The 12,861-nt window shown below is 39.9% G+C and overlaps 1 protein-coding gene across 1 annotated transcript in view; it reads right to left on the bottom strand.

Moving 5' to 3' along the window:
* Positions 1–2,287: 2,287 nt before the first annotated feature.
* The window catches only part of LOC133554897 (dynein axonemal heavy chain 12-like), a 36,242-nt gene continuing 25,668 nt past the window's right edge, over positions 2,288–12,861 (bottom strand). Inside the window, 22 exon segments of the mRNA XM_061904162.1 lie at positions 2,288–3,100; positions 3,264–3,331; positions 3,429–3,520; positions 3,652–3,789; positions 3,858–4,062; positions 4,138–4,241; positions 4,365–4,553; positions 4,622–4,855; positions 4,931–5,068; positions 5,158–5,298; positions 5,385–5,638; positions 5,713–6,008; positions 6,089–6,247; positions 6,330–6,470; positions 10,277–10,449; positions 10,534–10,726; positions 10,802–10,994; positions 11,074–11,288; positions 11,657–11,802; positions 11,899–12,046; positions 12,118–12,359; positions 12,446–12,586. Coding sequence (XP_061760146.1) covers positions 2,910–3,100; positions 3,264–3,331; positions 3,429–3,520; positions 3,652–3,789; positions 3,858–4,062; positions 4,138–4,241; positions 4,365–4,553; positions 4,622–4,855; positions 4,931–5,068; positions 5,158–5,298; positions 5,385–5,638; positions 5,713–6,008; positions 6,089–6,247; positions 6,330–6,470; positions 10,277–10,449; positions 10,534–10,726; positions 10,802–10,994; positions 11,074–11,288; positions 11,657–11,802; positions 11,899–12,046; positions 12,118–12,359; positions 12,446–12,586 — 3,801 coding nt within the window. The 3' untranslated portion in view covers positions 2,288–2,909.

The following is a 12,861-nucleotide window of genomic DNA, read 5'->3' as shown; positions in this document are numbered from 1 at the left end:
TATTTGTTTTTTTCATTTGTTCTGCTGTGCATGTTGTTTTTAAGAAATATTGCTTTAAGTGTTCTGTCATGACGCTTTGATGTTTTCCTTGCATGCATAGGTAGACCCTTTTACAACCTCCCCATGTTGTTTGTACTTGGTACAGAGTTTAAACACATTGCTAACTGACCAATCAACATACTGTATTTTGCAACATTGCGTGATTATTTACCTTCTTGAAGGAGTTTGATAATCCTCTCCTTTTTTGTTTTAATTGACATCTCTTGTTTTGGAGCTATGATTCACGTCAATCCAGCTGGTGCGACAGCTCTCCTAAGTGTGAACGATCCTTTTTGGTTGCAGCCTAATCAATCAATCAATCGATGTTTATTTATATAGCCCTAAATCACAAATGTCTCAAAGGACTGTACAAACCATTACGACTACGACATCCTCGGAAGAACCCACACAAGGGCAAGGCAAACTCACACCCAGTGGACAGGGAGAATTCACACCCAGTGGGACGCCAGTGACAATGCTGACTATGAGAAACCTTGGAGAGGAACATATTTAATCTGATGCAGATGTTAACTTTAGAAAAAAAAATGTACAGCGTGTTTCCATAATTATTTCCCGATAATTGAGTAATTCCATTTTCCATGACAACCACAATTCATATTCTTGATTTATGCTAGTGTTTCTTGAAGGGGTACTACATTTTTTTGGAATTTCGGCCTATTGTGGCCCATCATTCAAAGTCATTATGATAGACATTAAGACAAATTGATTTTTTTAATTCATTCTAAATGTCAAATTAAAGTCCACAAATTGTTATTTGTGTTTATGTTGCATAAGTATTTGTGATGGACAGGAATGTTGACAATGTTTATATGTCTAAGTCCGGTGTATTGTATGAATAAAAAAGACTCAATGATTATTTGAATTTTTCACCAATTTGAGTGGATTATTATTGGCCTTCCCTGCAACGAGGTGGCGACTTGTCCAGGGTGTACGCCGCCTTCCGCCCGATTGTAGCTGAGATAGAAACCAGCGCCCCCTGCACCCTAACCCCCCCCCCCCCCCCCCCCCCCCCCAAAAAAAGGGAATAAGAGGTAGAAAATGGATGGATAGATGGATAATATTGGCCTGTGAATTACAAGATGGCTTAGCGGACGGTTTATGAAATGCAATAGCGGCGGTCGTGAGTAAAGACGTATTACTTCAAACTGACACTAACTCTTATTAGCGTGTGAGACTTTAAAGGACTTGGAGGAAATATTATTACAAACTTTTGTGTGGTGTTGCTTCCTTATTTGTGATAATTCCAAAATGATAATTATCTACACGTGTTCTTTCCTGTACTTAGCAGCGGCACTTAAACTGAATGTGACAATGTGTCATTATTACGATGGATAAATGGATTAAAAAAATAAATACAAAAAATACTGATCGCTGTCTCATTAGTCCAGAACCTTAACGTCCTTCCTAGACAGAGCCAATTAGGAATCGATACCAAAAAATACAGGTGTACAGAATACATCTCTAATGCAGAGTCAGCCTCATGCACAGACAGCTAGTTCTGGAGATAAGAACCTCTGATCCAAAGAATCCACGGGTGTAAATAGGAGTGTGAATGATTGTTTGTCTAAAAGTGGCTGTGACTGACTGCCGATTAGTCCGGGGCAGTGTTTGTAACAACATCTTTATTAAAAAACTTTTAATAAACGTATTATCTAACGAATAATGTAATTACTTTTAGGTCCGATACTACATTGTTAGCGATAAATTGATGTAACGGGGTATGTTACTTTTAATGTTGTTTTATTTATGTCAACAAGACAGTATCATAAGTGCAGCATGTTCAATGAAGGAAATATCTATTTACGAATGAAAGCAACAAGCAGCATTGCACTAAAATGAACTTGATGTTAAATAGGAAGAGGCACCATCATAATGCAACACAGCAGACCACAACATATGCACATGTCCACGATGAATAATAAATCAATGATGACCTCCAAAGACATGCACCTGGGGATAGGTTGATTGGCAACACTAAATGGTACCTAGTGTGTGAATGTGAGTGTGAATGTTGTCTGTCTATCTGGCCCTGCGATAAATTGGGGACTTGTCCATGGTGTAAAATGCCTTCCGCCCGATTGTAGCTGAGATAGGCGCCAGCGCCCCCCGCGATCCCAAAAGGGAATAAACGGTAGGAAATGGATGGATGGAGGGATGATTGAAGCGACAAACTTGCCATCCATACAATACACCGTTTGTTGACAGGAAGATTTGACAGCCATCGAAGCACATTTAATCTGTTTAATAACCAGAGGTAACACAACCCAATGAAAATATTTTTTTAAATCTGGCATCAGAGCGGACACACTGCTGCTGCAAGCACAGCTTTTGATTGATTGATTGATTGATTGATTGATTGATTGATTGAAATGTGTATTAGTAGATTGCACAGTACAGAACATATTCCATACAATTGACCACTAAAAGGTAACACCCAAATAAGTTTTTCAACTTGTTTAAGTCGGGTCCACGTTAATCATGGTAAGCTCCATTGAAACCCTCAATGATTTCACACATCACTCGGCACCAGGGCCCACCTTTTATAAGCAAAGACACATGCACAGTGTGCTCTATAAGAAACGTCTTTCAACTGCAAATGCCAGATAGTTGTTTTTTAAAGTAATATATGAATTACTTTCCCTAGTAATTAATTACATTTATTTAACATTATATTTTTGGTAATGAAATGAGTAACTATAATTAATTACTTTTAAAAGTAATTTTCAAAACACTGGTCCAGGGTCTGTCCCGCCTCTTGTTAAACATCAGCTGGGATAGGCTCTAGCTTGTGCATAGCCAAAATAATAAAATCGGTATAGAAAACAGATCCTGGATGGCCAGTGATACAATCAGTCATCAAGCTGACAGAGTAGTGCCACACCACGCTTGATCCAGTGTTGAGGGCGCTTGGTGGTGGGCAACATCATTGGAATGACAAAATTGGTGGAATGTCCTGTCGTAGAGAGGTTTCCCCTCCTTTCGCTGGTCTTGTAGAGAGGAGAAAGATAGCGACCGTCGGATTCCTCTGGAACGTCTTTAGCTGCATGGTGGAGAAAATAAGACAAAGTAAATGAAATAAGGGAAAACACAGTTTTAGTAAGAACTACCATTGAGTTCAGTAAAATGAATAAACTGAATATTGTGTACTGTGGCTATCTAAAAAAACAGTATAATACCAGTAAATATTTTGAATGCATACTTACTTGGTTTTATCCAGATAATGGGCATCAACACAAATAGGATTTTGGGACATTGCTCGGCTAAAGCTCCACTAATGATAGAAACAATACAATATATTTTTATGAAGATTCACATCAGATCATATTGCACTTCAAGGAAGAATGAGAACCTGGTGTGGACAACATTACCTTTCTTTGTCCCATCGAGCTCCATCAAGAAACAATCCATTAATGTAGACTCCATCTTCAGGAGGCGTTTCTGAGTCATTTATTGGAAGAACCTGTATGACAAAATGACAACATCACACATTGAATAGTTAAACAAGTCCTGTCAAGAAGAGGGACTCTATGAGCCATTATGTTGATAACTAAGTGACTACCAGTGTCAGAGATTAAAAGTATGTGTATTGACCTCAAAGTCAAAGCCCAGCTCGTCAATTGGAATGTTATATTTCCTGGCATAGTTCTGTGTAGCCCCGGTTAAAAAGGCCTGGGTGAAGAAGAAGCCTGGCAGCCAGAACACACTGGGCTTACCAGAGTTATACCAATCCTATAAACACAGAGAATTAAAGTAAAACCCCAGACAGGATATCTTAGTATCATTTATTTGTGCCTCACCTGCAAAAACTTGAGCCTTGTCAGAAAGTCGTTAACGTAGCTGCCCAGGGGCTTGAGGCTCGGGTACGAGCGTTTGGCCCATTTTTCTGGGACTTTGCCCACTATTAAACTATTTGCAATTCCTTCCAGCTCTGCATCCATCACCACTAAACCCTTTAGGGCCTTCAGCAAATTCTGAAGACTGACGCGGATCACACTACACAGCCTGGAGAGGGAAAAAGCAAAACTGGAAGTAGAATAGTTAGTGCAGTGGTTCTGTAAAAAGTGTTTATGTTCATACGTGTTGTAGCGCTCCATTTCTTGGACAAGCACAGTGTTCATGCTCTCCTTGTAAAGCACCGGGTACTTCAAGAGAGCTGCTTCAAGGTCAAAATTATTTGGAAGCTGGTAAAAAGAAAGAAATGCAACAACACAGTTCAGTTAAGGATAACAGAAGAAGTGTATTGTCTCTTCAGGCTGCTAAAACTCTTGTAAGTTAAGCACATAAAAATATATATTCTTTCATACCTTAGTGAGAACATCATTGGCAATGTCATACAGTGCGTTGTCACTCCCAGAGCCACCTCCTCCTTTAGATCCCCCTCCTTGAGTGAGCAGCAGTGAATCAAACAGCAACTTGGTCTGCTGCAGATCCTTAGAAATGTCCACATTTTCATTCATCCCAAATATTTCTGGGTGTTGGCTGACTGGAAGCTCCTGATGGATAGAAAAGGTATTCAAGTTCGGTTGAAAAATTTAATGAACAAGTGTGATTGAATATTTACCTTAATAAAACGCAAGTATTCTCCATAGGTCGATTTGGGAGGTGCAACATAGTCACCACTCGGTGAGAAAGGATAAGAGGGTTTCTCCACCACATCCTTGTTGTAGAAGTCAGCCAACATTGTGTTCAGTAGGCGCCGATCCCAGTTGTCTGTCACGCGGCCTCCATAGTTGCATTCTCCGGTCAGATAAGTGATGGCCTCAAAGGGCACCTCATCATATTCGTTGATAAACAACTACACAGGGATACATTACATCCATTTAGATGTGTGCTATGGTAGCATTCTTATCACTGGGCGTCAAATGATTACCTGTAGCTGTCTGATACTTATGTGAAGGTCAGTTTCATTGAAGCCGTAAGGAATATTCCAGCCTAGGGGACCAAATTTCCTTCTCTCCTGAACAATCGCATGGAAGAAACACAGCCCATAAAGGAGCTTTTCCCAGATCTAAAGGAGAATACAGAGTTACCCCAAGTAAAGGGACACGGATGTAAAATGTGACAAAAATAAACTTCTCAACAGTGCAACAAACTCACCAGTTCCTTATTAGGACAGTTGTTGAAAAATGTTTGATCACAGACAGGATCTGACATGTACGACTGTAGTATGTTTAGTCGAAGTCCAGTCGGAGGTTCATTTGTCATTTTCACTCCATTTTGCAGTAGAGTAACTGGAAACTGGTAAAAGAGGGAACAATAAATAGAGCAGCTCTTGGCCCAGAACTGAACTCAATAACCCAGTTGGCCATGCTCAGAAACATCACCTTTGGCGAAGGGTAGCTAGTGAGCCAAAGTCTGAAGTCTAGGTGGCATATCGCAGGACTAAAGTCCTCACAGATCTTTTCCAGGGTGGACATCCAGGACACTGCCAGGTGACAATTCTGCAAACACACCCATGTCCCATCCTGCATAGCTGTGGATATCATTTTGGAAGCAATGGGTCCTTGGCCCTGACCCAGAGAAATAGACTGAAACTTGCTACCACCCATGTCCTTGTCACCTGCAAACTTCAGTAAGCCTGTGAAGGATTAGCGTCTCGTGAATTGTAGTGTCAACATGGCATGAAGTTTCAGAAGAAACCCGCAAACTTACTGGCCATGGGATCAGCACCAGGAGAAAGCACAAACACCAGTGGGATAGTAGAGTTGGAGTCCAGATAGCTCTTACTTAAGTCAAATGGTGGGGGCTGAACAAAATTTTTCCCAAGTTTAGTTATGACAAATTTGTTTACAGCTGGCACTATCTTATCTGGCCTGAGACAGCGGATGATGATCATCTTCTGCAGTTCATTAAGTTTATCACACCAAGGTGCAGGCGCCGATATGTTGCTCGGTTCTTTGCTGTCAAAAATTGGCTTGAAGAGTTCTGGACCCTCAATGAAAGCATTTCTGTGAAATGAATACATTTGAAGTAGAATAAGTTGTTCAGTAGGAACAAGCAAACAGAACACTTTGGTAAAGTTTTTTACTTAATTCCTTTTAGAGCAGGAAGCTCGTTGGCTCTGCAAATCTCATCCCAGCTCTTGTCCTGCAACCAGCTTGGATCAGGATTAGCAATGGTATTCTGCAGACCCACGCCTCCCGTCATCAAAAAGATTAAGTCAGTGTACTCAATCTCCTGTTTTTTCCTGATGGAAATGTTTTTTGTCTTATTATTATTAGAACAATGATCAGAAATTAACCATTTACTATTCCACAAACGATACTCACAGAAGTAGATTGCAGCAGAGGAGAAAGGAGAAGAGGAGTTTGTCCTTCTCAAACAGTGATCGACACACGTTGCAGAATAAGTTATAAGTGAAGTAATCAATTAAGTACATGAGTCTCTTTTCCAGGATCTTGGACTTTTTACTGATTGGAAAAGGAAACGCTTATTAATGTAATACAGCCCTGTTAAGTTTTGCTTTAGCCTTAAAAATAAACATTCAACATCATATAACAACTTTAGGTGATATATAAAAGTATGAGTGTCCAAGGCATTGGAGTAACATGTACCCCTAAAAGTTGTGTTTCATTAAAACATTAAGATACAGTGAAACCTCAATTCACAAAATATTGGTATACTCTCCGCTTTAAATACACATTTTTAGACCAGTTGATCTGCGCCCTGACATGTCTACATGCAAGAGGATCCCCTATCTGCCCCACTATGGACTGGACTCTCACATTATTAACTGTATCCACTCGACATCCTTTGTAGCGGTCACCTGGGGGTTCCCCTCATCTGCGATCCCTTCCAAAGTTTGTCGTTGTTTTCATTGGGTTTCGTTTTTTTCTCGCCCTGATGTGAGATCATAGCCAAGGATGTCGTTGTGGCTTGTGCAGCCATTTGAGGCATTTGTGATTAAGAGCTATATAAGTAAACTTTGAATGATTGATTGAATATTGGTATGTCAGATTTAAAAAGTTATTGGTTTAATTCCTATCTTACTGACAGGATGCAGTGTGTCTCCCATAACAATATGATCTTTGAGTATATTTAGGTAACATTCCACAGGGTTCGGTTCTTGGCCTTGAACTCTTCAGCATCTGCATGCTGCCGCAAGATGACATTGTACGCAAATATGGAAATGTAGCCGTATATCTAACTTGGCTGCAGCCATGAGAAAAATCCTGTGTTTAACCAAGTGCTTCATCAGATTGGAAATATTCCAGCCACTTGCCTTGATTTTTATGTCACAAATAGTGCAGAGAGCGCAATCTGCATCGGCGTCACATTTGGAAAATACGAGCCACACGTTGAGCGTATAACTAAGAGCATTTCCGCTTCGAAATTGCCTGTTTTCCTCTCAAGTGCTAGCAAGTACTGGCCACTTGCAAGTGCAAATTCAAACAGACATGACAGCACGCGCTGTCATGATGCGGAGTTGAACCCGCGTTTCCTTGGCGGCTGGAGTTGCGTGCGCCTCTACTGACAGTGTGCCAAGAAGAGCCTCTGCTGACAGCGCACTCAGACACGCCCACACTCGTGCTAAGTGCAGCACACCCACGCAGCGACAAGCCTGCAGCCTATCAATAATCAGCACACCTGGGTTTGATGAGAGGGAGCAGCATAAAGACCAGCAGACCCGAAGAACCTTTCCAGAACGTCGCTAACCTTCCAGCAAGCATCACATCTGGCATTCCCTGTTTTTCCAGTGATTTTCTCGCCCTTGTTTTTGCTCTATTTTGCCTGGTTCATGTCCTTCATTATTTCCTCAGTGACTCCCCTGTCCTCCGTGATTGTGCCTTGTCACTCAACTCCCATTCGGATTCCTGACTGCTCTCCTCGATCCACGACTTCCCTGCTCGGACCCAGACCACGCTGCCCTGGTCTAGCCCATGACCTCTTGCCTGCCCACGACCTGCATCTTTGCCTTGCCCTCTTGGAGAATGACGAAAGATACAACCAACATTTACAGACAACAACCCTTGGTAACATTTACATATTTAATATTACACATGGAGGTGAACAAGGGGATGGGTCAAATGCAGAGGACAAATTTCGCCACACCTAGTGAGTGTGTGACAATCATTGGTACTTTAACTTTTTTTAACACTCACTTTGAGTAGCATAAACATGCCACGTATTCATCAAAGATTTTTAATAAACCTTGTAAACCGCAGTCCTGCCCTGGTTGTCGCCTCCTTCCCTTCTCTAGTACATAACACGCGCAGGATCTTACGTGAATCGGTGCCTGGTAGTACCGGCTGGTTTCAGTCGGTGCCAAAAAAGCACTGGATCCGGTGTCCACCCCTAATGACAAAGCATGATTGTAATGTAAGACATTTTTTTTTTGTAGATGTAGTAAACCAGATGTATAGCATATTACTTTTATTTTGAAGCCAGAAAAATGTGTGATTAGTTTGAGAAAGTGTCTTGATATGTACAAATAATTTTGCTACAATAATTATTCCACAAATCAGGTTGCTCGACAACCACTGAGCTAGAATTTTAGCGACGTAATAAGCCGCCGGCTTACGGCGCTTTCATTTTGGGGATTTTTTCAGCAAAGGGGGCTTGAATATCTCTTTGGAGATTAATAAAGTATCTTTCCGTCTATCTATCAATCTTTCTTTAATTGGGATGAGAAGGAAAAAGCTGCCACAGCGGACCTTTATTCCAGTGAAAGAGAAGGTACTACCTGGACACAGGCAAATGAAAGATTGCCTTCGTCTGCTAGTTCGTGCCATGCTAGCGGAGACCACGTGAAGCCACTACTCGTTTATGACTCCGAAACTCCCAGCGTGTTTAACATCGCCACAAAAATTCCTAGACACAAGGTAAAATTATTTTCCGTTTTTTGTTTTGGAGCACACCAACAAGACTTTTGTGGTTTGCGTGCGTGTTCAGTGTTGACAGTTGAGCTTGCTGTAATACTTTTCTGTTGTTTGGAGAAACAACAGACTTGAGCTTTTACCATAAAGTTACAGTATGTCGGTTAATATATATATATATATATATATATATATATATATATATATATATTAGATCTGCAAATATTTGGGTGTCCCACGATTCGATTCAATATCAATTCTTGGGGTCACGATTCAATAATATATCGATTTTTTCGATTCAACGCGATTCTCGATTCAAAAACGATATTTTTCCGATTCAAAACGATTCTGTATTCATTCAATGCATAAGTTTTCAGCAGGATCTACCCCAGTCTACTGACATGCTAGCAGAGTAGTAGATTTAAAAAAAACAACTTTTATAATTGTAAAGGACAATGTTTTATCAACTGATTGCAATAATGTAAAGCCACTGTGACACTATTGCTGTTTTTTTTTTAGTTTTCTTAAATGTCTAATGATAATGTCAATGAGAGATTTTTAATCACTGCTATGCTCAACTCATAACTTATATTGATACTGTTGTTGATAATATTCATTTTTGTTTCACTACTTTTGGTTTGTTCTGTGTCGTGTTTGTGTCTCCTCAATTGCTCTGTTTATTGCAGTTCTGAGTGTTGCTGGGTCAGGTTTGGTTTTGGAATTGAATTGCATTGTTATGGTATTGCTGTGTAGTGGTTTGTTGGATTGATAAAGAATAAAAATAATAATAATAATAGAAATTTAAAAAATCGAAAAAAAAAAATTGAATCGATTCTGAATCGCACAACGTATTCGATTTGTATTCAAATTGATTTTTCCCCACACCCGTAATATATAAATATATATATATATATATATATATATATATATATATATATATATATATATATATATATATATATATATATATATATATATAATATTGTCTTTAAAGTGTGAGGAACCATTATTCATGTTTACATAGATTTTTATGGGGAACTCTACTTCACTATACAAATGTTTAGGTTGGCGAACTATGTTGAAGAACCAATTGATTTTGTAGATCGAGGTTCCGCTGTGTATAGCAATATATGATAGTGTAGAATTTAAAATTTAAAACTGTCATATCAAGTTTTGTATGTGTTCTCCAGGCACGCCATTTTTTGATTTACAAAATAAATGTGAGTGTGAGTGTTGTCTGTCTATCTGTGTTGGCTCTGCAATGAGGTGGCGACTTGTCCAGGGTGTACCCCGCCTTCCGCCCGATTGTAGCTGAGATAGGCGCCAGCGCCCCCCGCGACCCCGAAAGGGAATAAGCGGTAGAAAATGGATGGAAATGGATGTTCATGGACTTCACTCACCTGTCTTGGATAGAGTTTGTATAGAGGTTGACAAACCAGGTGAGCGAGTACTGATACATTGGGTCTATGTTGGTCAGGTCAGCAATGGTGAAGAATAAGACGGTGGAGTGCTTGGCAATGGATCTGTAAAACTCTCTCGACTCTGCTATCCTAATCTCAGTCTCTTCTGCAATCTGGGAAATTAAATTAAATGTCAGAATGTGGTAGAAAAAAACTCACATCCTGTTTGTTGAGCACATGCTTTCGTTAGCACATGCCTTTTGTTTCTTGGAAATCTCGTTGGACATGATCTTTGCAGAGTCTAGAATCTGAATAGCGGTCTCATCTTCCAAAATATTTCCCTCTGATGATGAAAGTGTCTCAAGGATTTTGTCCTCAATTTCCTTTAATTGCCTGTTATTTGCAGCTGACTGCAGAATTAGAGTATTTCTCTCCTCTTCCAGCTCAGGTCTGGAGAGCAGATGAAGCAGAAGAAAAGCTCGACAACAGAAAACAAATAAGTCAATAGAGGAAAAGCTACAGTACCTTTCCTTTGCAACAACAATCCCTAGCAGTTGGTCCTCTAAACCTTCTGGGGTGATCATAAAATTGAGCAAAGAAACCTTGGTAGCCAGTTCAGGTAGATAATGAGGATTCCTCAGTTTAGTGGTGATGTAAAATCGGAAATCTTGGGAGTACTCAATCACACTTTCCCCCAGTTTTATGCATTCCACACCACCTTGTTAAAAAAAATAATGATTATACTTTGTATATCCTGAGTTTGGAATCTTTTGGCAGATGTGTTCCATTCTAAATACCTTGCTTGAAAGTTTGTTTGAGAAGTAATGGTTCCAGTGATGGGTCCAACTCTTCTGGTACATTTTCTAGCAGCAAAGGGCTTCCAAACTGAATACAGTTTTCTAAAGTTCTCATGTAGTCATCATCTGTCAATTTGATAACATTCAACTTGTTTTCATTTTCTGACTTCTTAACCCATCTGTTGGCCTGACCCTGGGGGTCAATCATCAGGGGCCTGAAAGTGCAGGAATAAATTAGGACAATCTTGTGATAAATTATTTTATGCTTTCTTGCAACTGGCTTTGGCTAGAGACACTGACTATATCTATTATTGCTTTGGTGTTTCTCCACTTATATAAGTTATTATTCTTATCAATATTTCATCCGAAATAATAATGCTTTTGTCATATTAAGAGTTTTCAGAAACAGGATTCCCCAACCACTGGAACCCAAACTAGGCTGTGGAAAGCCTTCAAAGGCAATGAAAACAAATTTGAAAAAAATAAATAACACTAACTATCTTTAGACTTTGAGGTAAAAAAAACCCTCACAAGAAAACTTTGTATAGAAACACTGTGTTGCTTTTCATGGAAAGGGTCTCACCATCGACGGGAATTACTGGTAATGACACCATTGTCGATGGAGAAAGAGTCGGTGGGGAGGCCAGCAATGTTCCACGCCCTAATCTTAATGGGATCTCCCAGGGTTTTACTCAGAGAGAAATCATCTGATGACGGTATCTTCCTAGACTAAACATGCCAGGGAAATTGAAAAGAAAGGTGAGGAGAATCCACAAAAAAATGTAATAAATTATACTGATTGTCCATATTGATAAAGGATTTTACTTGACACAGCTTGATCCAGTTACTGGTGCAGTTCTGTCTGAAACTGGCAGTAAAAGCGCCCAAGTAGGCCATAACACCAGCAGAAATAAGGACATCACCAGTCAGGTTGTCATATGTGTTTTGCAGATCATTAGCAGCTTTCGACCATCTGAGAATCATATTTTAGTTCATTGGCAAATTGCTCTCTTTGTGATTCTTGTAATAGACAAAAATATTCACCTTATTTTTTCTCCACCCAGACCACCAATGAGTTTTTCAGCTCGCTCCAACTTCCTTTGACACAAATCTCTCTGGGCTTCCAGTTTGCCTTTTACCTTTGTTTTTTCTTCAGACGTTCTCTTAAGGTCATCCAAACGGTCCTCAACCTCCTTCAGTTTGGCTCTCTTCTCTGATAGCGTTGCCATGGCAGAAGCCAGGGTCTCCTGGGCCTTGGCTTGTTTGGCCTTTTTGGGAGCCACAATCTGAAAACACACACGCGAGAATATTTAAGAGGTACACATATCTTTCAACAGAGCGTAAGCAAAATGATAAAATATCAATACCACACCTTCACCACCCTGTCATATGACTCCATTGCTTTGATCCACTTGCATAGGCCCTCTGCTGCTGAGGAGGCTTTTGCCACTTGAGCAGGATTAAAGTCAGGATTGGTTATATAGGTAGAACGGATTTTTTGGATAGCATCGTCCTGTAAAAAAGAAAGAAGAGTTATCTAGGTCAAGGATCCCAGATGTCCTTTATTTAGCGGAATTCCTCTATTCTTCTAGCCCAGTGATTCTCAAACTGTAATGGTATACAGGCTCTATCTAGTAGTGGTACTCCAAAGAATCACTTGATTAAATATAGGGATTTTCCGATGACAATACAGCACTTTTTGTAGGTATAGATTTCGGAGAGTATCTGTAACTAAATCTCTGATACCAAACTAATATGTATTTTGTAAGAAAAATTGGGTGCATGACT

Source organism: Nerophis ophidion, linkage group LG06, assembly GCF_033978795.1.
Source record: "Nerophis ophidion isolate RoL-2023_Sa linkage group LG06, RoL_Noph_v1.0, whole genome shotgun sequence".
NCBI lineage: Eukaryota > Metazoa > Chordata > Actinopteri > Syngnathiformes > Syngnathidae > Nerophis > Nerophis ophidion.
This window is presented reverse-complemented; position numbering and strand designations above follow the sequence as displayed.